General features: G+C 40.3%; 1 protein-coding gene across 9 annotated transcripts in view; it reads left to right on the plus strand.

The window, feature by feature from the left end:
- The first annotated feature begins 910 nt into the window (after nucleotides 1-910).
- Nucleotides 911-24,720, plus strand: part of PER2 (period circadian regulator 2) — a 46,153-nt gene continuing 22,343 nt past the window's right edge. For 2 of the 9 annotated variants that reach the window (XM_064666582.1, XM_064666591.1), the window contains exons 1-8: nucleotides 7,993-8,047; nucleotides 8,962-9,023; nucleotides 10,973-11,133; nucleotides 17,742-18,231; nucleotides 18,900-18,968; nucleotides 21,985-22,139; nucleotides 22,649-22,770; nucleotides 24,258-24,459. In XM_064666582.1, the coding sequence (XP_064522652.1) occupies nucleotides 17,960-18,231; nucleotides 18,900-18,968; nucleotides 21,985-22,139; nucleotides 22,649-22,770; nucleotides 24,258-24,459 (820 nt within the window). In that variant the 5' untranslated portion in view covers nucleotides 7,993-8,047; nucleotides 8,962-9,023; nucleotides 10,973-11,133; nucleotides 17,742-17,959. The other 7 variants (XM_064666590.1, XM_064666586.1, XM_064666584.1 and 4 more) reach the window with 7 other exon arrangements.

The following is a 24,720-nucleotide window of genomic DNA, read 5'->3' on the forward strand; positions in this document are numbered from 1 at the left end:
TATTTATTTTTTTTTTAATAAATATGAAAAACTGTTTTTTAAACATTTGGAATGGAAAGTAATCAAATGGTGAAGTGTACTGTATCAGGAACTAGTTTTCCACAAGAGAACGGCACATACCTTTAACACTCTGGAAACACTTAGTTTAACCATTGTTGTAGCTATTCAAACCGATGCCGGCTGGCTCCCGCCGGAGAGACCGGCAGCCCTGCGCTCTCCTGCGCTGCACTTTGCTTTGTGACCCGGCGCCTCCTGAACAATGCGCGGGGTCAGTTTCGAAACTTCTCAGGGAGTGCACCCAGCGCGGGCGGCGGCACCAGGAAACGGGATACAGGCGCTGCTGCCTTATGTAAGCGAACCGAGCCCCGGCCAGGCCGTAAGCGAGGGCTGCGGCCGCCGCCTCCGCCCGTCCGTGCGCTCCCCGGGACCGCGGGGCCCTCCCGCCCCCGTGAGGGGCCGCTCCTCAGGGGGCCGTGAGGGGCCGGGCGCGCGCAGCGGCTGCCAACGGTCACTCTCCCCCCGCGCGCGCGCGCGCGCGACACGTCACGGGCGGCTCGGAGCGGGCGGGGCCGGGGCCGCTTTCCCCAGGGCCGTCACGTGACCCGTGCCCCCCTCGGCCCTGCGGTCCGGCGGCGGGGGGCGCGGGGCGGAGGAGAGCGGGGCGGCCGCGACGGGAGGGCAGCGCGGCGGGCGAGGGTGAGCAGCGCTCCGGTGACGGCGGCGCGGGGGAGGGGCGGTCCGGCGGGGCAGGCTCGGGAGGCGGCGGCGGCGGCTGGTGGAAACATGGTGCCACACGTGAGGCTTATGTAAAGTGAGCGGCGGGCGGTGCGGCCAATGGGAGCGCGGCGCGCCCCGCCCCCGCCCGCGCGCCCCTGCCGCGTCACACGCGCGCGGCCAATAGGGGCGCGGGCGGGGCGGGCGCGCGGTGGCCGGTCACGTTTTTGCCCGTATGAAGCCCGAGCCGGGACGCGCCGGGGCCGCGGGACGCGCCGTGTGCGGTGAGTCGGGGCCTGCCGGGCGCGCTCTCTGCGGGGACCGGGAGCCTGCGGGGGGCGGCGGGAGGGGGCGGCGGACGCGGGGGGCGCGGGGGTTCCCCTCCTCCCGCCGCCCTCCGGGCCGAGGTTATATAACCCCCGCGCTGGGGCTCTCCCGTTGCCGGGCCGATGGGCGGGCGGGTCGCCTCTTGTCCCGCGGGGTCCGTGGCGCCGCCGCTCCCGGCCCGCCGCGGATGGGGTGCGTGGGGCTCCCTCTCAGCCGAGCGAGGGGCGGCTGTGACACGGGACGGCAGCGAGGGAAGCGGCCACCAGCTGTGAGTCCCTGGCTGGGGCGGGTGCGGGGCTGAGCGCGGCGCGGCCCCCGCCCGCCTCGCACCGGGAGGGCGTCCGGGAGCGGGGGGCACGGGCACACCTACACTCGGCTGGCGCTGGGACGGGAGCTGCGCGCTCCGAGGGGCGCCCTGGCGGGGTCAGGCTGGGGGGGCGAGGTGATGCCGGTGTCCCCCGCCTGTGTCCGGCCCGGGGCAGAGGAGGGGGCGGCGGAGCCGGTCCCAGTCCCCCGGCGGGGCTCCGCTCTGGCGTCCCTGGCGGCCGTGTGTGTGCGGGAGGGCACGGCGGGGGCGCGGAGGGCACCGCCGGCACCTCGCGTGTCTCGGTGCAGGGAGCAGCACCCCTACAGGGCCGTGCCCGCCAGCCCGGTGGGATGTTTCACCTGAGGAATTGTGTTACTCAGAGCCACAATCTCAGCACTACTAATGTGCGTGAGGTGCAGGTAGAGTGGGCAACAGGTGCTGTCTGCTGTTTGTTTTTTTGTGTTGCCTGTGGTTGCGAGGACACTTTTTTCCTTGAGATGGTGTGGTTGTGCCTGCTGCTTACATTAGTTGCATGCTATTACATGCATGATTACAAAACAGTTTATGTAAGTACAATTTCATGCAAATAGATGAGCAATATGGTAACTGTCAAGCTGACACTACGTCTGACGTTCTGTAATAGGTCAGGATAGGGTAGAGGACTTTCAGTGTACCACAGGAGCTTAAAAAGCCCACTAAGATGTCAGTAGGAAGTCTCTGATACTTGAAAACTGTAGCGCTTTGCAAGTCTATGCCAGTGAAACAGTAACTTGACAGTGCATTGAAGGATTTTGAAGAAACAAAATCATGAAGGTTGGAAAAGACCTCTAAGATAGAGTCCAACTGTTTCAACCTTATGTCCAATCTAAATCTACCATCTTGCAGTTTCAAATCACTGCCCCTCGTCCTGTCACTACAGGCCCTGATAAGAAGTCTTTCTCCATCTTTCTTGTAAGCCTCTGTCTTCCTTTTCCAAATGTCAGACTGAGGTTTATTGTCTCATACATCTGAGATTTAATAGCTACCACCATTAAAGGGGAAAAAAAGTGGAAATTCTGTAATGATTCTAGCGTGGAGAGTATCTGTCAAGTCAACAATACAGTAAAACCCTGACGTAGTGTAGTGAGAAACCATTTCAAGTTGCCAGTATTGTTTCAACCACAGTTTGACTGGTGTAAGGGAGAGTGCCCACATTGTTGCACTGTAACATCAAGTTCCCTCTTGCTTATGCTTGCATTGGTTTGCATGCTTTGGGGATCTTTCTTTTTTCCCTTTGTTACTGAAACTTGCATTATTTCTGCAAAGTGAGGCAGTTTCACTGGAAAACTGGACTGAGTCCTTACTTCATCCAAAGCTTGCTGTAAGTCTTGTGATTAGAGCACTGTCCTGAGGCGTGGGGTTCTGATTCTGGACTCTGGAGGTTGCTTACCTCACTGGTAACACATAGAGGAAAGGAGATGACCTTTGACCTAGAGTAGAAGAAAAAAGTAGTAGCCTTCAGGTTTTAATGGAGTTTTAGCCATTTCAAGTGTTTATCTCAAGGTAGAACAGCAAAGACTTTAGTCAGGTAGTTGTCTTAAGTGTCAAATGCTGCGCAATGAAAGAGCCTGTCCTGTGAAGAAGTAAAGTGTAGTTTGGCTTGATATAATCCAGAAGGTAAAAGCATGGAAAGTGGGTTTTTTGCTTTTGTGCACTTCTTCAGATTCAGCAAGTTTTCTGGTTTCATTTACAATTCAAAGACTGCATGGTTTTGCTGGACTTTTTGTTTATTGGTCAGTTGGTGGGACTTGTTGTAGGCTTCCTCTATTTATTTTAGCATGTGAATGCTGTCAGTGAAAATCTAAGTAATCTTCATTTTTATATCTTACTCTTATTCCTTTTGGATTTCTGCTGAGAGGCATTAAAGAGACAGCATATTGTCATATTACCTTCTCCACTTTTTCTTCCCCCAGTCATAAGATTAAAATATGTAACAACTCAGTTTATCAAGTAAACTTGCTTAAGCCTGTCCCTAAACAATACATTTTTATAGTAGTAAGTATTGTGAGTAAACTGAGATGCTGATGGAGCCAAAGTATGAGAATAGAGTGAAGTGAGGAAAGTGATTGGCAGTAAAGTTCTGGATGTTTCTTCTACCTCAGACTTTACTATGACCAGGAAGTGTTTGGCTTAGATACAGACTAATAAACCAGTTTTCTTTTTCCTGGGTTCTGGCCACACCCTTAATTCTCTAACATCTTTACATTATTAGAATATAATTTACTGCAGAAAATCTTCTTTAACTCCTTAAAGTATAAGCACCTGTGCGAATTGCTGTGGGATGAGGTGTATTTGGTGTGGATTAAAAGCAATATGTTGCCAGTAGCCAGTAGAACCAGTAAATTATCACTAGTCTACATCAACTGTAGTGTTTTCTATAGGGTTGCTATGGTTGGTCTATGTTAAAAGGGAACATCATGTTCTTAGCAAGGCCTTGTGTAATACTTGGCGTGAGTGTCCTGTAGACACTATATTATACTCATGACGTTACCACATCATAATTACTAGATGATCAGATGTTTCTGAAAAGGAATTTTTGTCTCCAGTTTTGGTTGCATGGCCCAGAATTCCTCTATGAGGTTGGTGGATTACAGAGCTTATTTACTGGATTGTCTTGCTGCATTCATATTTTCCACATCCTTTTATATCCCTGTAGAGCAAGTTTTGATCTGCTTGAGTACTCCTTGTGTTAACTTAGCTTGTCAAGCACTGAACAGCAAAGGGGTCAATTAATACCTGTATCATTCTTTGTGTTGTTGTTGTATTACTCTGAAGGGCTTTGACTTGCACTTTTGGGTGCAGATGAGGTTGAATACAGAAAATGTTGGTCTTGAAAGTAATGCTGCTGATGTTTTGTGTTCTGTGTAAAAGGCGTCCACTTCCCTGCTTTTAACTGCTGCCTTAAACTTACCCACTGGTCAGTGGAGGTCAGGCTGTTAACACTGCATGTGTTGATTGTAAGGCAAATCTTTTACTTGCCAGTCATTTGTTAGTGAAGAAAAACTCTGCCTTGTGACACTTAAAGGGTTTTTTGGGGGGGGAGGGTGTGGGTGTTTCTTTTTAGTTACAGGCAACATACTTAATTCTGTTAAGTACCTCTAAAGAATATGTGAAAAGAGAAGGAAAAGAGAAGGTAGCAGTCAAACTCATACTTCATAGGCTAATGGATTTGCTATCTGTTGCTGGGATTTCTTGTGGCCCCAGGCTACTTTTGTGAAATGCAGTGTGGCAGAGAACAAAATGAAGAAGGGTCAGATGGTTTGGGTATGTCTGCAAAACCCATGGAGAGGCTTTGAAGCTGCTCTCCAGAGCATGCTCTGTTAATACTGAGGCAGAGCCCTATGTAGTAGGGAGGCACCCGCACACATGGGGATCCACATGCCCGAGCACACAGCAGTGATCCGATGTTCTGCTAAGTGGCTTAGTAGATCACCAGGCACGCTTGTGCAGCCTGCTTGTACTCTGCCTGCCAGCAGTGCTGGAACAAGGGCAGGGCAGACTTCTGTGCTTCTGGTTTGTGTTTCTGAGGTTATCCTTTCAGTGCAGATAGAGTCTTTTTGTCTGAGTGCCTACACTGGACTTGTACTAGTGCAGAATCCTCTCACTTGGTCCTCTCTCCCTATGGAGGGGTTGCTGAGGGACAGCAGCAATATCCTAAGTTTCACACAAGTTGTGCGTGTTTTCCCTGCTTATCCACATATGTAAGAGAGGTTATGAGAATTTCTGTGTGAAAGCTATTGTAAGGTCAAGAAATTTTTGTACAGGTGTTTTCAGCTGCTGTTGAAGTAGTGTGTGGTAGTCCTAGAGAAGCCTTCTGATTTCACTGACTTTTTCTGGTAGTCTGATTTAGACAAGTTTGCCTGTAGAAGATACATAATCATGGAGTATGATTTTCCTTTCTTCTTCGTTTTCTCCCAATAGAAAGGAAAATTTTATTAGGGGTGCTAATAGGTTAGAGGCCCAACATGCTGTTTCCACGACAAGTGGACTAAAATACAGAGAACATGTTCCTTGGGGCAAGAATTTAAGGCGATTGTACAGATTGTGTGAGCAGGCTGTAGGTGTTTGGTGGAAAAGAGAGCTCATTTGTATGCCAAAATGTTTAGGAAAGACTTTAGGTTTGCTTCCACCTGTTTTTGAGTGTACTATTATAATCCTTAATGCTTGATTTTTCTTATAGATAAAATAGTTGGAAATTTCCATGTACAGATGACTTTTCTAAGTAGAAATGGCTTTTTAGAAGTAGATCCAAAGCTACATTGCCCTTCTAACACCCTGTCCTAAAACAGAGGCACTTCACTGTGCCTCTGCAATGACATCTGTAACTTCTCATAATTGAAGCTTAGGGAGACAAGATGAAGAGGTGAGCATGTCCAGTACTTTTCTTTTTTGTTGGTTTTGCTGCCTATTCTCCTGATTCCTTGCAGCTTTTGTATCTTAGTACAGTTTTTGTGTTTGACCTTACTACGTGTACTTTTACGTTTCTTCTTAGTTTAATTTTACAAAGATCTTCAGTATATAAAGCACTCACTTCATTTCAATTACCTCGCTAGCATAGGTTCTTCTGTGACTTGAGCTCTTACTTCAGTATTAATATGTCCAACTCCTAGGACAAGTACATCGTGCTTGTTAGGTTGCTGCACTTTTTGGAGTGTATTACTGATGCACTGGGGACTAGAATTTATTTGGCACAGGGTCTTCCAGGATGGTACTTCCATTCTGACTGAAATCTTTAATAGAGTGTGAACTGCAGAAATGTCTTAAGAGCAGCGTTAGCCTGGAACTTCTGTAAATGTAATACCCCATGGTGAAATCCTGCCCTTTTCTTTAAGGGAGGGGAGCAGTAGATATGGAAGTATGCTGCTTAATGAGGATGTGAACAAATACTATAGTTGAAATACGATGTTGAGATACTTTTGATCTAGTTTCACCTATAATAAAGGCAAAGTATACGAATACATGGTGGGGTGTGATAATTTTTCCCTCCTTTCTCTGACAACACTTGACAATCTCAAACATATAATTTTTGTTTTTTTTTTTTTTTTTTTCCAAAGAGGACAAAAGTTGGCATGTGCAGGTACTAGAGTTCTGAATGTTGCTGTGCTTAATGATTTCTCCAGTTCCACTCAAGAAGAGGACAGCATTTTCTGGTTACAAAGAAAATGAAATATTTTTTTAAAATTCACATTGAGTGCACCTTTAGTTACCTATAAGACTGAAGGAAGGATCTGTAGAAATTAGCATGGGGCAGAAGGAGATCATGTTTAGTGTCTTCACAAGATGTCTTGGCACAGGCTGCAATTTTTATTTTTTTTTTTTTTAATGGCAAATATGCAACCTGTTGGCAGTTAAACTTAGCTCTGGGGCATGGCTTATTGTTCAAGCTGAAGGAATAAACTTCAGAAGGCTGTTTTCTGTTGGCTCTTGGGGACGATCAGTCCATGTCCACTACGGAATCTTGAGGGTCGTGGGCTTAACACAACAAGGAAACCTGAAAGGATAAAATAAGCTTTGTTCCTGGTCTGGCAGAAATGAGAACAGTTCCTGCTAGATGATGGAGGAATGGTTCCAAACTACTTTTTTGGGGGAAGGGGTAAAGGGGAGGTTTCTATGGTACTTGACTTCTTACAGTCTTTCACTTGACAAGTCAACAATGTGCTGGATCCTGCTGTTCTTAGCGAAACTGAGTTGACTTGGTCCTGTTACTTTTATTTTTCATTGTGAGTTACTCCTCAGGGAAAATAAGCAGCTTTAGAAACAACAAAACCAACCTAAAACTGGAAGGCAATAAAATAATAGCAGTGCCATGGGTGCTTCAGGAATACAAGTGACTGGTGACATACGCTTAGGTCCATTTAGGAACCACTACTTGAGGACTGTGGGATTAATTTTTTTCCTATTTGGCCCTCTGGGGACCTAAGAAAGCTTCTTTCTGTGATGCCTTTTTATTTTTTTCTATCAGATATGCGTAGAAGAAGTGTAAGTTTTAGTAAACTGAGAACAGCTTTTGCTCTAAGAATGCATACTTGTGTTTTGGAATATGAAACTCATCTTGATCATGGTGTCAATACTTCTCTGTTGAATTAGCTCTCAGAAGTTTTTCATCTGCTGAGGTTAATTTGGAATTTGTATTTTGGTGATGAAGTGTTTTAAGATTGTAATGTGCAGAAGAAGAAACATAACTTGAACGTGATCCCAGAATTTATACCAGATAATACTAATTCTTCAGCTTGGATGTCTCAGCATTTTGAAATAAACTGTGTTAGTATCTGTATTATCTAAATAATGTTCTAACAATAAATTAAGATTGTGGAGATGCAATTTGAGGAGGTTTCTTATGTTAATAAAGGGAACAGAATTCAATGGGTAGTTACTTTGTGCATTGCTCAAAGAACCAATTTAGAAGTTAGGTTTCGATGATAAATATTTTTATCAATAAAATTTCTTGCATTGCCTCTCATTTTGTATTTTAGTTTTTATAACTTCTTCATCTTGGGATACATATTTTACATGGTTGGACTTGTATTGCATTATTAAATGGACTTATCTTTCATAGTAAATTTTTATCTAGCTTATAAAACTATGTTCTCTTTTTTTTAATAGGAATATATTAATGACGCTTTCAGATTTGGAAAGATCATGATTAGTACATTCAGTAAGGTGAGTGTTTTATGCTGTCCCTCAGAAACTGATTTGTACTCTCAGTACTTTCTTAGTGAGTCTGAACTGGGAGTTTTTAATGTGCTTTTGTTGTTGCTCTTTTGTGTGTTTCCTTTGAGCTGTAATATCAGGAACAATGTGGCAGCAGGACCAGGGCAGGGATTCTGCCCCTGTACTCAGCACTAGTTAGGCTGCACCTTGAGTGCTGTGTCCAGTTCTGGGCCCCTCAGTTCAGGAAGGATATTGAGGGGCTGGAGCAGCTCCAAAGAAGGGCAATGAGGCTGGGGAAGGGACTGCATCACAGGCCCTATGAGGAGAGGCTGAGGGAGCTGGGGCTGTTCAGCCTGGAGAAGAGGAGGCTCAGGGGAGACCTCCTCACTCTCTACAACTCCCTGACAGGAGGGGGGAGCCAGGTGGGGGTCAGTCTCTTCTCCCAGGAACCAGCAGTAGGACAAGAGGGCTCGGTCTTAAGCTGTGCCAGGGGAGGTTTAAGTTGGACATTAGAAAGAAATTCTTTAGAGTGAGTGATCAGCCCTTGGAATGGGCTGCCCAGGGAGGTGGTGGATTCTCCGTCCCTGGAGGTTTTTAAGATGAGACTGGTTGTGGCACTCGGTGCCATGGTCTAGGTTGACAGGATGGTGTTGGGTCAGGGGTTGGACTCAGTCTCAGAGGTCTTTTCCAACCTGATTGATTCTGTGGTCTGTACTGTTTGCAGTGCAGAAGTTTATTAATAAGCTAGTCTGGATAGTAATATTGCAAAACAGATGAAATTGCAACTGAGATTTTGAGGATTAACACTATAATGTCTGTTTAGTCTAAATAATTGAAAAAAATCAAACCTGTTTTTCTGTAGCTAAAAAATGTGTTCTGAATTGGTTGTAAAATCTGACAACATTCTCTTTTTAATGCTCCAGGTGGGGCTTCAGTTCTACAGAAAGTGAACTTGGTTCAGCTTGGTTTGCATCCTGTAAGACAGGTGTGTTCCCTAAAGCAGGTTGTTCACTCCTTTCTAATATTTGAAGTCTTCTGTGCTTAGAATAGATATATGTCAGGATCAAAGGAAATGTCACAAGTTCTGTATTATTTGTAAACTGAACAAATTAGACTTCCTTCTGTGGAAAAGATCTTCGAGATGCCATCCATAGATGAACTCTCTTAGTTCTTTTGGTTTGGTCGTAGTCAATCACCTGTACATTTCCTCTGTTAAATAATAGGAAAAAAAGATTAGATTTTACTGCCTCTAATTCTGTTCACATTGTTTAAATACAAGTCATTCAGACTAGGCATTTTGTCTCAGATAAAAATGCTTTTGGTGTAGATTTGTCTTCCTTTCAGTTAAATTGTAGAAAGGCTTATCATGAGATTTTTAAGTAGTTTACAAGGACTGTTTTTTCTTAATGTCATCCTAAATGGGCTAACTAGATGAAGCCAATATGAGACACAATTAAAATGGTACATGCTGCTACTGTGAATATCCTCTTCAAACCTAGACTTTGTTAAACCTTTTTTACCTTTTTTTAACCTCTGAAAATTTTACAGGGAGTTGGGTTAGAGTAAGGGAATTGGAAGAGCTGCCTCTAAGCAAAGATTTCACTAGTGCTTAAAGACATTTCACGTTTTCAATTTCCAAGCTAAAAACTGTGAAATCTGGAAGTAGTTTTGGATACAGCAATTTCTAACACTTCCTCTGGTCACAGGTAGAAAGCTCATAATTTAAATCCCGTTGTATCAATTTATGATAAAATCAGAAGCAAAAACATTTAAAGAACCATTGTATACAGGTTTGTATCATAATACAAGTATTTTAGAACTCATATCAGCTTTGTGATGTTATGCAGAATGGAATGTTGTGAATAAATTCTTCCTTAAATCTGGCCAACACAAATGTACTTTTAACAGTTAGTAGACATGCAGCATGTTAAATTAAGGCATGTTAACATGGGCTGTCTTCCAAAGTGGTTAGCTTGGGATTTGAACACTGTTCCAGGCTTTTGTTCCAGACATTTCTTCTGCATATTCAAATGAAGCACTTAAAATGATGTAACCGTTTGTCACACAAATGTTGGTCTTCTGAATTTGTGGGTTTTATTGTACTATTTCTTTATGCTACATGGCAGTGGCATGTACCAACAGACTTAGTTTGCTAGATTTGATAGAAGAGCTTTCAGTTTCTTGTTTTTCCATCAAAATTCCCAATGTTTCTCTTGAGAAACTGTTTTTATTAGGAAGAATAAAAGTGTTAATTGACTTTGTCAGTACAGCCTTCTGACCATAAAGAAACACTTTTTGACTGTGAGGGTAAGTGAGCACTGGAACAAATTGCCCAGAGATACTATGGAATATCCATCCTTGGAGATATTCAGAAGTCTTCTGGTGGTGGTCCTGGGCAGTCTGCTCTAGGTAACTCTGCCTGGACAGGATACCTCCAGAGGTCCCTTTTGACCTCAATCATTATGTGAACTGAAATTTTGCAGCTGCCTTGTAAAATCTTCAGTCCCGTACCAAGCCTGCAGTGATGTAGATGAGTTTAGATCAGGTGGTAAAATGGTGGTGTAGCCAAACCTGGAGCTCCTGCTGTGACCACACCAGGCATTTGGCTCTTGACCTACTGGAGAGGCTGGCCCTGCTCTTAGTGGCTGTGTCAGACTCTGTGCACAGTGTGATACTATACTGATTGTGAATCCTAAGGGTTATTTTATCTAGCATAGAAGATTCTGTTGTTTTAAAATGCAATAAGACCTTATTTTAGACCAAAAGTGTTTAAAATGCAAATTTGTGTCTTATTCCTCTGCTGTGTGACAGTTTCATGTTTAACCAACATTTATCTGCATAGGCTTGGCATAACTGTGAGCATCTCTCTGGTATCTGTTTGAAGAGGACACTGTTGGGGGGCCCAGGTATTTCTTTTATATTTTATAGTTATAGAGGTGTCTGGACTCTGTAATGGTCAAAGATTTCCAGTAGAAGAGGATGAGACAAGAATTAAATGCATGTGGCAGACTCTGGACCTAGGCACCCCATGCTTTTGATGCTAACTGGGAGGGAGCTTGATAAACACTTTTACCAACTTTTCGTATTAAAACCAGGTAAGAAACACGCATAATTATTATGATTCATGTTAGTAGAAAGATACTTCCCCTCCTGCCCCTCTAGAGCTTATGCAGAAAATAGACTGTTCTGTGTTCGTTTTATCTTAAAACTGTGATTTCAGTCGTATATATACTCAGAACAATTTTTTGGGTATGAACTGGTAGTTACCTTATTTGAAGCTTAAAACATTTTTAGCCTAAAACCATACTTATTCTTAAATTCAGGTTTGAGTTTCTTCACTGAGGAAACAACCTGGTTGGAAGCATCCTTACTATGGATGTAAGGACTCTGATCTGATGCTGACTTCTTCCTGTATAGGAGCTGCTGTAAATTCAGAGTAGCCCTTGGATGGCTCTGGAGCAGGGCTATGTCTTGATCAGTTCCTCTGTTGTAAAGTGGCAGCTGTAAGCAGTGGTTGATGGGGATGACCTTTATAAAGATATTACTTTTATTTAAATAAGAGACTTGCCTTTAGGGTTCTCTTGAACTGAAAGGTGAATCCTCATCAATAAATTGTGAAATGAATACTGTGAAATTCAGATACCAGCACTTGTGATATACTAGCTGTTGTTGATAATTTTTATTGGCATAAGTAGAAAATTGAGTTACACCTCATTGCTTGTAAAGAAAAAAAGTAAAACTTGTTTACTATTACTTGAAGTGAGATGAGAAATCTAGTAAAAATGAAAGTTTTTCTTTTTTTTTTTTTTTAGTAAAGAGGTCCAGCAGAAAATTATCGAGCACCTTTGTTATTGTTTCTTATAGTGAAGTCTGAGAATACTGTCATCTTTTGCTTTTCCCCCTTCCTAGAAAATATCCTAATGAAGGTATTCTGTTAATTATTCTATCTCTTGCTAGAAAAAAATGAAGCTCTCAATGTTGTTGATAAAGTTATAGAGTTGAACAAGTCACTTCTTGGGTTATTATTTGTTTTTCAACACATTCTCATAATGTTTTGCTACTACCAAGCACTTAATTATTGTCTAATTGTGCAGGGAGAGTGCATTCATTGTAGATGTTAATTTTCAGTTATCTCTCAAATTGCATGATATGATTAAACCATTGCTAGTTATTTGTCATACAAATGAGAAAACTTACTCTTTTGCAAAGCAAAAATCCAGAAGACATGTGGAAACTCTTCTTGTTGATAAGATCTTCAGTAAAATTTCATCCTGACCATTAGGAATTTGTCCTATAGGTACTAGTACAGTTAAGAGTACCTGAATATTCATATGTCTATAGTCATAAACTGTGGTGTGCCTCTTGCTTCACTGGGAATGTTGATAAGTTCATAGTAGTTGCAAATTTAGACTCGAAATGTTGTCCTCTTACTCAGTTCTTGAATTGGATAATTTTGACTCTAGAGTGTTAGTTTCTTATTCTTTAACTGCCAGTACTAAACATGATAGGCTTTGTGTGAAAAGAAATCTGGAAAAAATCTGTTACCTGAATATAATCAGATCTCTATTGAAACAAGATTTTTGTGTTTAAATATTATAGTTTCAAAAGAAATTCACCTCCTGGGTGTTCTACAGTCCTCCTTGAGGTTTTTTTTTTTAAAAAACAGAATCTGTTACTTCTTCCAGCATTTGTCCATATGTATTTTGGTGTCTTTTTCTGGGGATGTTAAAGTTCAGGCTGTTTCCTTTGTCTTACTGCAGGATAAAGGAGCTACTGTAGCTAATGAATAACCAGAAGACATTTGCTGCACATCTAACCTGGCATATCAATGCCTACATTTGTCCTTAGTACTCAGTGGAATTACATTGCCTTTTTCATACACTGCATCAGGACTTTGTAGAGCTCTAGAGACTTTGGAAGGCTTGCTCTATCTATGCTAATAGAATGGGGTTTTTTGTGAGCCAGTTGCCTTAAAATCAAGCTTAACTGATGCCAACTTAAGGTTAAAAAAAAATTATTTGCAACTTCAGAAAAGACAACCTCACTTAAAAGTTTAGAAAGATGCAGCAGCAAATAAAGAAAAAACTGGCTTAATATACTTGTCTCAAGATCAGACCAAATAGTTCTTTTTGTTTCCATGTTCAGATGCATACTGAACTTGGTATGGGATGTAATTACTGTCTTCAAACTGGTAACAGGAGAACCTCAGACTGGGAAAGCATGCAAGCTTTTGCCTTTCCAGTCTTGTTTGGTTAGTGATTGGGAATTTATTCAAGCATATGAGTGGGATGAATATGTGCAATTTATTATGTCATTTTGGCTGAGATTAGTTTCAAAGTTAATTAATCTCTTTGTGATATCTGACTGTCTGTGCTGCTGAAGTGCCTGAGAGTGCTTGCGTGTGCATGCAGATGTTCCACTTAAAGTCTTTCTGTGCCCGAGACTGAAGTCTAGCCAGCTGCATCATTCTTATCTAAATTACAGGCACAGAGCATGGTGTAGGGTTATTGCCAGTCTGTTCTTTCTTCACTGTTACTCCAATCTCTTCTTAGAAAATCTCTCCAAAGTTATGGCATATATTACCATTGCTACTTTGGGGGAATCTTGGCCTTTTTTATTATTATTACACAAAGTCTTGTTTTAGAAACGCTCCACTTTCTTCTTTCCCCAGAAGCTCTTGCAAATTTATCATAATATTTTTCTTGTTACTTCCTATTTACTCTTCCTGTATTCCTTACTCTGGTATGTGCCTCTGGCACTGAGGCTTTTGAGATTTTGAAACAGAAGAAATTTTGTGCAAGACTGACTTTCAGTGATGGTAATCTTCCGGTCCTGCCGAAGAACACCATTCCACCTCAAGGAGTTGAGCCAGTTCTTTTGAAAGATACTTTTAAAGAGGTCAAACTTGTATCTTCTCCATTACTCAGCTACTCATTTTTGTTTCTGGCATGACTGTCTTTGGGATCCAGATTGTAGTCACTGTAATGTGGTTATGTAGGAACTGCAGCAATAGTTGGTGTGGGCAAAGCTGCAGAAGCTCTGGCATGTTGGTAGTTTAGAGGCAGAAATAACAAGACTTAAGTGTTTCCTGACACAGATTTCTGCCAGGTATCAAGAGGAAGAGAATTGACATAGTGTTTCCTAAGTGTCAGTATCTATTTCTTTTCTATTGGTGATTCTCTTAATTTGAACTCATTGCTTAAAATAAAAATACTTCTAAAAACCCTAAAATCTTCTCTGTCATTGACTCAATCAACTCTTGTTCAAGGTGACACAGGAAATTCCTCAAAAGTTATTGGACAGTTTATATATATATATATATATATATATATTGGTAATAATTGTCTCCCACCTAAGGAAATACTGTTGAAGTTTCCTGCAAATACCTGGCAGATGCTATCAGGGAAAGAAGGAAGGAGACGAGACAATAGATGACATTTAGAGGTGGAAAAAATTATTCATCAGTGGTTTAACAGCTCAGAATTTCAAACTGTGTAAGACTCTAGAAGCTAGCTATGGCACATTTTTGTTGCCTCGTAAACTTCCAAAGATTACAGAAAAGACTGGGAAAATAATTTTCCAAAGAAAGGTTGTGTCAAAAAAATATTTGCGGGCAACTCTTGAGGCTGGAAATACTACAGCATATGTAGTACTCTCTGGCTTAGGAATTCAGGAGAAGAGGTTTCTTGTGCTTAAAGACTAAAATGCAAAATATTTACATCCAGACTAGTTAACCTGTGGCTCAGTCCTTGTTCTTCCCATAAATAGCACAATTTTACTGATATATGGGTTACTGTGGTACTGAACTAATTATCTTTGGAGAATTTAGGGCTATTCTAAGAGTCTGTCTTTTTGTTCATGCTTATAAACCTATCAATTGTGATTTACATAGTTTTCTTTATAGGATTAAATATAGCAGCCCAAAGTTGTTTGGGTTTTTTTATTATTTTGAGAGATTTTGTTTCCCCTGTCTTTAAAAAAAAACATCTAACATAGTTTACTAGCAGATAGTGGTGTTTTGATTATGACAGTATATTTTTTTTCTTGTATCTAAAGCTACTTCCACATAGCATTTTGTCAGGAAAGCAGGAGGGAACTCCAGCCTTGGGCACAGAATATAGTATGAGAAGTGTTAGACCTTGCCTTAAATTTGCATATCAGACCTCCTTTAGGGTGATGCTCTGGCTGCCTTTATTCTGAAAGCTTCATGAAGGAGTTAATTTTTGGTTTTTTTGATGTGCATAAGGCATTTATTTGAAAGTGGACGAGATGCTGTAGATGATCTCCAAGGTTACCTTTAACCTTCAGAGAGGAGGTAAAAAGGCACTCCATTGCTAACTGAGTAGTTTGCTGGACTACCTTTACTCACTGAATCCTCCATAGAGCTTTATGATCTCAGTGCCCTCTGTCAAATAATAGTACAGATGACAAGTGGAAAATGGCTTCTTGAGGGTGGCCTCAGTTATTTAACCAGACAGATGCTCTTATGTACTCAATACTTGAAGTAGTGCTAAGAGCACTGGATAAGAATGGATTTAACATATGTGTAAAATGCTCCTTACCTTTGCAGTAACAGAGGGTTTGTCTCATGTGCTGTCCATACAGGTCTTCCCTGTGCCACATTCCATATTTGCTCTCCTGAGCTCTTTGGTGGTTTTGGTCACTCTCACACAAAAGCAGCTGTGGTTATCCTGAGATGATTAAGCCCAGGCTGTGGTATTGCAGACACCACTAACCTCTCATCAGGGAGGCTCACGGGGAGCCTGCGTGGCCAGAATGGACTCTAACCTGGCATGGAACGTTCTTCAGATGTCTAGATAAAGGCAGGCAAGGGAAAATTTGAGCTTGCTCTGTCAGAGAGATTAAATTAGAGGTGAACTGTCTGATCTAGTTAATCATTGGCCACTAGAGTATGTTCCATTGTGACATAATACTAGAGTTTCAGCTAAGAGTAAATATTCTTTTATTGCAGTTTCCAGTTATGTAATTTTTAGGACAGAAGTGGTTAACTTAGTCCGGAAAAAAACCATTAGAGCTACTAAAGTGTAATTTACTGCCTGTACAGTACTTTTCAATACAACAGCATGACAGGATGTCTATTTTGTCTGGATTGGGGTACCTGAAGTGAATACGAGCAGAAGTGAAATGTCAGTATATTTCACTCTACCCAAAGGTGGTTTTTTTTTATTATTACCTACAATGAAGAACTAGTGAATAAACTTGTAAAGAAAAAAAAAACTATTTCTATTTTTATACCATTACTGATAGCTTAAGTGAATGCCCTTAAACTACACTTCCTACTTCCTCTTTCAAATGAAAGCAGATACCTTGCATATTATTTTGGCCAAGCAGGGAGATGAATAATATTTTCTGGAAAAACTCAAAATAAGTGTAAAATGTCTGAAAAAACATCAGTTAGGAGGTTAAGAAAGTAATTTCCATGTGGTTTCATTTTAAGGGGAGTTGAATCGTAGTGTGTCTTAAGTTAATCTTGTGAATGTTTTCTGTTACAGTCTTTCTAAAATATATATTTATTTATTTGTGTTTAAAAGGAAGCTGCTGCACTTACTGTTAACAAAACTTAGTTAAGAATTATTTTATTGACTTTGTTATTCCAGTCAGAGGTCTATTAGTCAACAAGTGTAATCTTGAATATTTTAAAGGAACAAAGAGGAAGGAACAAACATGGTTCTCTTGTCTTGAAAACAATGGGTTTTTTTCCGTGATGATGAATTACGTAGTTCAGAGAATCTTAGTTCATAGTTTTGCAGTGTTGTTGTCTCTGTGGGTTGCTGACATAGATGAGGATGTGAGTCAGATTAAAGACGATTATTTTATTCATAAAGTTGAACTGCTCTGTAGTACTTCTCTTTTCATGGTACTTCAGTATCAGTTTGTTCTTGATTCACCTCCATATACATGCTGATTTTTGAGCCTGGTGCATTAGAATTTGCTTTAAAAGCAGGGATTTTGTTGTTGTTGTTGTTTTAACCTTTTCTAAACAATTTTTATCAACCCCTCCCCCCAAGTTAGTGGTAATTAGTAGATAAATCTCAGGGTTATTTATGTCTTAGAATTTTTGTTGTTGATAAATAGGTGGGTTTGTTGATAAAGAGGTGCTTAGTTTCCTATTTATGTGTGATCTGTGTACCTACCTACATGGCTCTTGTACAAAGAAAGAAATGAAGAACTGGTAAAAATGACAGAACAGATCTTAAAAGAAACAGGCCAAGACTATGTATTTTAAAAACCCAACTTAAAAAACCAAAACAGCCCAAATGACCTCCGAACCAAGTGAGCAATGCTCTGATGTCTGAGTGGAATTTTTTTGTTTATCAAGGTAAACTGGAAGCCAGTGAAATGGTTTCAGTAAAAGTAATAACAGTTATTGTCCAAATCCAGGCAGTAAAATTGTTGAGTATTAGGTAGGAAAGTAGAAAACAAATGAATGCAAACTTTTAAGGAGTTTTTCATGTTTATTCAACTTCGGGTTTTTTTTGTGGGGGTTTTCACTAAAATATGAATACCTTTTCTGTGATAAAACATTGTGAGATTTGCGATTTAACCTAAACTTTTCACCACTCAAATGCTGAATATATTAACTATAAATATCACTTTTACTTTCTACAGTCAGTGCAAGTTCCAGTCTATCAACAAGGCAAACAAGAAAATAATTTTTTTTCTTCCTTCCCTTCCTCCTCAGATTTGTGCATCTGTACTTCCAAACAAAGTTTGCACAGAGAGAAAATTCTGAATATGGCTTGATTTGCTCTTGATCTTGGCAGTGTTTCTAATGACTGTCCCACAGACTCTATCAAGTTCAGGGGCTTCTACTCCAGCACTGAGGAGCAGAACCCTGAGCAGCAACCTGGGATCAGCGAAAGCATTTCTCTGTCATTCTTTTTAAAAGAGCAACGGAAAATGAGTGACTATCCTGGACTCGCAAATAACCATAGCCAGATGATTGCTGAAGATTCAGAAATTCAGACAAAGCCTGAACACTCTCGTGGAGTCCTTCAGGAAGATATTGAAATGAGCAGTGGCTCCAGTGGAAATGACTCCAGTGGAAACGACTTCAGTGGGAATGACACAAATGAAAACTATTCAAGCGGGCATGATTCTCATGGCCATGAATCTGATGAAAATGGGAAAGATTCAGCAATGCTCATGGAATCTTCAGACTGTCATAAAAGGTGGTAGCTAATCATAAAATACATTTCACACCAGTGACTTTTTGCATTTGAATATAATTTCTGAATAATAACTAAGGTATAAAATGTATCTTGAAATTGAAGCTGAATGTTCTAGTTAAATTGTACTCTCATGTGGTGTAAATTGTGTAATAGATATTTCTTCATAAAGAAAAGGTCTCTGGTGTTCTGCATGGCCACCTTCATTTGCATCTTTCTTCTCATCATTGTGTGTTTAATTGGCCTTATTTATATTTTTCTAGTAAACCAACTTCTATAATTGTGTATCAAAAACTGTCAGTTTATTCTTATGTATTAGGATGCAACTGTGCTATTTTAAACATTAAAATAATAGCTTACTGTACAGAGCAAAGCTGTAGGAAGAACCACCTTCTTAGTAGTCCTGCAAGGACCAGGGAGTTGAACTTGGTGATCCTTATGGGTTCCTTCCAACTGAAGTTACTCTGTTTCTTAGACAAACGTTTAACAACCACAGTTTCCATTTTTTTGTACCATGCAGAAGCTTTTAAAGTTCGGGGTTTGTTTTGGTTTGGTTTTTTTTTTTTCCCTAGGTAGCCAATAATTAATAGGAAAATATAAAGCTAAAATGAACTAAAAGTTTTTTGTTAGGTTTACTAATATTAATCTTTTTCAATCTTTCCTAATTCTAGTTCAAGCTCAAATGCATTTAGTCTGATGATTGCAAACTCTGAACACAATCAGTCCAGCAGTGGATGCAGGTAAATTAATGGGCATGTATTTTTCAGTAACTTGCATGTACGCTAAAGGCTGAAAATTGAATAGTGTTGTATTTTGGTGGTTTGTTTTGTTTTGCCTAAACCTGGAGGATTACACAAGAAATCCTGTCCATAATCAGTAGCATGTCCTATTAACTACTTGATTGCTTTAGAGCTTTCTGTTGCTGCTCCATGCTAGTTGTTTGATAACCTTTCAAGTCATGTTACTTGGTAGCTAACTCTCTAATTTTTATTTTTTATGCATCCCTTTGAATATTGCTTCAGCTCTAGTAGGGGTTTTTTTGTAGCTTTTCTTTAAATTCTCTGCTCTTTAGAATTTAGTCTGAACCTGGTAGTGTATTAACATCAGGATTCACCTATGGAGTTGGGTTATGTTCTGATGTCCAGCACCCACATCATCTGCCTCTCCCGTGTTCCATTTGCTGGGATTCAAGCCTCCAGTGTGTAAGGATAAACCAACATACTGCAGGAATGCCTCTCTATGAACTCTGCTTCTGACCCTGGTAGTGCTGAAGGCTCAAATCTAGATACTTCAGAGTGCCCTACTGTACTTGTTTTTTTAAGTCAGCTGATCAGGAGACCAGACCCTGAGCAGATCAAGGATATCTGGCTGTAGCATACTGATATTAAGACCTCTCTCCACACCTACCTGGACATGTTTCCACCTGATACAGTTCACAGAAAAGTGGTAAATTTAAAATTGCTCTTGTGCACCATTTGGTGCTTGAGGAACTTATTTTCTGTGTCTGCCTTGCAGGCACCTGGAGATCTTGTTCCATGCTCTGTTTTCAGTTGGAAGTTGTGATCTGGAGTTCATATTGCTAAGTATGAAAGACAGAGTGAAACAAAGACATTTCTTAATCTTCTTTTCCCATTAATTCCATTTTCTTCACTGCAAGATTTTGGGAGGATGGAGGGGTTACTTATTACAGTTTTTCTGATGTCTCTTTATTTTAAATTTCAGTAATATTTCTTTGCTCAGAAATAATTAGGAATCCATCAGGAACAGTGCTAAAGGGTTACAGAGCAGAATCTGATCTTCTTTTGAAAATGGGAGACTGAAGATATATCTAGAGAATGATCTTTAAAGAGAAAACTAAAGTAGTCTGATAAGCTGCATGCTTAATCTTAGATTCAGACTACTGGGGTTTGGATTCAATATCAGCGCCAACCAACAATTCTAGTTTTAATATCTGTAGGTACCTTTCCAGGTTGCTGTCAACAAAACACAAAATGGAAAGCTCCTTTTTTTTATAGAACTTGCTTATTCTGTCCTCTGAAAGTCACACCTTCCCTGTGGCTGCCTACTGTGCCTGATGCTACTGATCTCTGGGAAAACATTTCTGAGTTGTGTAACTTATTTTCCAAGGAGGCCCATCTTTTGTATACGCTGCTGCTGAGGGCTAATTTGGAAAGGTTTCTTTTCTTGCAAAAGAGTCTGACCACTCTCATGAAGCAGACTCAGAGAGTACAAACCAGCTGTATGCTCAGTTATTTCATAATCTTTTCCCTCTCTCTTTTTCCCTACTGCCAGCATAGAGGGCTCTTCTGTTAACAAAGCCCTGTTTGATTGCATCAGTCCAAACTGTCAAGCCACATTGTAGATGTGATTTTAATATACAGCACAAACATAATGTTTCCCAGGGGAGTACTGTACTCTTTTGTCTGATCCCTTGCCATTATTTCCCGGTACAAAATGACCACTGAAGAAACGAACGCCGCATTCCTCATAGTACATTGTGATGTAAGCCAGAACAATGTGTATTCTCTAGAACAAGTCAGCTTTGTCACTTTCCAAGCATTTTTGATAAAATACACCCAACACTTGTCAGGTGACTGATTTACCTTTTTCAAACTCTTAAAAATTCCCAGAAAAACGTTCAGAAATCCTCTTGAAAATTACTCGGAAGCTGAAGTTACTTTATTGACCACTTCAGTCAGGGCAGGGCAGTTGTCAAGACTATTGTTTCTGCAGTAGTGCATAGGGTAACTTCTTAGAGATGACCAACCATGACAATCAGGTGGTAAGAGAAAACTTACCCTTTGATGGAAAAGAATTTATTTTCAGGAATGTTTCAGAGCGGCTCTATAATCCTCTTGATCATTGTGAATGATTAGCTTTTGAAGTCTACTCCAATGCAAAAGACAAGGTGATTTTTCATTTTAACTCTTTCCTACCCCTCTGCCACCTATCTTTATCCTGCCCCTCCCTTCCCTCACCTCCTTTTCTCTTTCTTTTTGGTTGTGTCAGCACCTCTTAGTAATGGGGAGAGACAGAGGAGCTGTAAAGGAAGGTGATAACTTCCTGAACTCGGCACTGATAATCTCTGTTGTTTGACCTTCTACACTGAGGCAGCACTTCTGAACATGCACCTGAGAAATGTCAATTCAGCTTCTGTCTCCAGTCTCCTCTGATTCTTCACCTTACATATTTAGTCAAGTTTCCTTACCTTATTTAATGTAATGCCATACTTAACTGGGATAGGTTGTTCAAAGGATTTCTCCATTTGTTTTGTTAACTTGATGCTCTCCCACTGCCATTCCCTTTTCAGGGACCTCTCTTAAGAGAACCTGCTCGAACAGGAGGTTGAAGACTTGAGTGGACCTCCTGCTTCTCTCCTTTGAAGTCCATGAACATTTCTGAATTTGATTTTGAAAAGAACTAAGGAAAATACTACTAAAAAGGCAGGAGGGAGACTGGCAAAGGAAAAAAAAAAGAAATTCTCTGGTGCTTGGGTATATGTACTGTTGCACATACAGAGTGCATTTTACAATCACATTGCAGGTGGTGGTAAATCTTTCATTTTAAATGATTTTAGGTCATGTAAGAATTTTTGTAAGTTCTGAAAGCTGATACTGAGTACTGGAAAAGTTAATGAGGCTAGTGTTACAAATTTATGTATATGACAAGTGTCTGAGTACGTTTGGGCTTCCAAGAGGATGTTATGTTGCTTCAACCATTGAAGTGATGTTTTATTTTTTGTTTTTAATCTTACAGTAGTGAGCAGTCCACTAAAGCCAAAACACAGAAGGAATTGCTGAAAACATTACAAGAGCTGAAAGCTCATCTTCCTTCTGAGAAGAGAATCAAAGGCAAATCTAGTATCCTAACGACGTTGAAATATGCCCTAAAAAGCATAAAACAAGTTAAAGGTAATCAAGTATGAAACTGCCTAGATAATGCCAATCTGGATAAAATGAAACTTTGAAATAGGAATTTAAATAAACTTATATTTACACAGGAAATTGCATTATGTCTGAAAACCTCTCTAAACAGATGTTCTCATGGTGTTTCTGTTTGTTGGCTCTGTTATCTTTTGTTCCTTTGGGACTTAAAGTAGGTCTCTAGATGCTTGATATTCAACTGATGTTTTGTTGAGTTAGAAAACTAATTTTAAAACAATTTACAATTTTGTACTGTTTGAACTGTCAAATAGACCAAAATATGTGATCATTCTTACACAGGTATATTAAGATACATAAATTTGTTTGGGTTACTGATGAGGAAGCTCTATTGAGGAAAAAACTGTAATTGGAATAGTACCTCAATTTCCCAACTGCTCATTCTGTGTTTATTTCAAAAAATATTTTGGCCATTTACTGCTTCCAGGCTGAGTGTTTTTTGATAATTCTGAATATAAGTTGTTTGTTGTTCTCTGTAGCCAATGAGGAATATTACCAATTGTTGATGATTAATGAATCCCAGCCTGCTGGTCTCAATGTGTCATCCTACACAGTGGAAGAGGTTGAGACTATAACCTCAGAATACATCATGAAAAATGCGGTGAGTATGGTGACCTGAGTCCACAGTGTGGATTGAAAATGTTTTCTTCAACTGCAGTTCTCAGGCGTTTCTTCTTTTTACATAGTAAGAGTTGGTAGCTAGGTCAACTTGCTGAAGGTGGCTTTTGCCTTCTGGGGGATGTTGATTTAGAAACTCTGAGCTGTTGCCTGGAGATGGTGGTGGGACACATCTCAATATCCAGGTGATAATGTGCTGTGAGACATCATTAGTTTTCATTTGAGAACACCTGTTGGAAAGTAACTTTTTCCAAATTTTAGTCAAGGAACACAGTGAATTACTTCAGCTTATACTTATAACTAGGGGTTGTTTGATGTTTCACCAGTTCTTCGTGTTAGTGTGACTGGGGAGTGATGAAAGTGTTGGAATCATGGTGTGTTGTGTCCTTTCCTGTGGTGTTTGTCTGGTTTTTGCAACAGATACAGGCTTGCTGTGGGATCTGGTGCAACTGTATTCAGCTATGATGATCAGTGTAGTTTTAACAATAAAATGATAGTCTGAATGATTTTTTAAATTATTATTTATTTCCGTAATACTAGTATTTTATAGATAAGTTACAGAGTCTTCAAAAAATAATTGTATCTAAACTTATTAGACAACCTTCCACCATTTTTTTTCTTTTTAAACTGAAACCTCTGCCTGAAAGTATGAAGTTCTGAAATCTGTACAACAAGGGCATGATGGGGGATGTTCTGTAGCTTGGAGTAGGTGGGTTTTGTTGTATCTATGAATAGTAAAGGCTCCCCACAGGGGAAAATAAATAGGAAGTGTAGAGCACAACTGAGAAATTCAGCCAAATTCATAAACATTGTTCATTTAAACTGGAACACCTGAGTTTGTGAAACTGGTGTTGTGATGACAGCTCTCGAGTTTGTGTACAGCGTCGGTGGATGGAGCACTAGAGGTTATGACGCAGGAAGCTCCTCTATGTCAAGAGAAACAATATGGAACAATACAAATGGAGTGCGTGGGACATTTTTTCCACCTGCACACTCATACTTTACCAAGTGCTCTAGAGCACTTCTTTCATTTTGCAGTGGATGGACCAGCTCACATAAACAGTCTTTCACAAACAACTGAGCTTCATAAATGTAAACCATGCCTGTAACAAGCACAGGGAAAATGTGCAGCTAGAAAATGTGCAGCTATATAGCTGGAAGCTCATTAATTCTTCATTTGTAAATTCATTCTGTGTCATAAAATTTTAGACCATGATATTTAGGTCTCGTAACCTGGTAAATAGCAGTGTATTATTGCACAGTTGGAAAGCGTCCTGTGTGTGTCTACTTAAAAAGCAGATTAACTTTATTTCATTACAGATGTGGTTCAACAATTTCCTTAAATTTTATTTTGAATTTATTAATGTTTTTGTGTCTTAAATGTATGTGTGTGTGTGTATATATATATATAAAATACTGTATTGAGGATTGTTTCAAACTGTCTAAATAACTTGAGATTTTTGTTTTTAGGATATGTTTGCTGTAGCTGTTTCTTTGATTACTGGAAAAATTTTATACATCTCTGATCAAGCTGCTTCTATTCTCCGCTGTAAGAGGGGTTATTTTAGAAATGCCAAATTTGTGGAGTTCTTGGCACCTCAGGATGTGAGTGTGTTCTATACTTCTACCACCCCATACAGATTACCATCATGGAATATTTGCAACAGAGCTGGTGAGTGGTCTCAACAGCAGATACTTCTGCAACCTACTTTCAGTCATGGAAATGTAAATACTCAAACTGATTTTTAATATCCTCCCATCCTTCTCCATCACTTTTTGAGGATGCAACACAGATGCATTATTAGAACATGTCTGAGCAATACTAGGTGTATAACACGCTTTTATAAATCAGCAAGGCTTGTCTGTTGCTTGAAAGTCTTCCAAATGTCATTGTTTATTGGTTCTTATGCCCCTTTCATGAAAACAAAGTAAG

Source organism: Pseudopipra pipra, chromosome 10 (assembly GCF_036250125.1).
Source record: "Pseudopipra pipra isolate bDixPip1 chromosome 10, bDixPip1.hap1, whole genome shotgun sequence".
NCBI classification, from domain to species: Eukaryota; Metazoa; Chordata; class Aves; order Passeriformes; family Pipridae; genus Pseudopipra; species Pseudopipra pipra.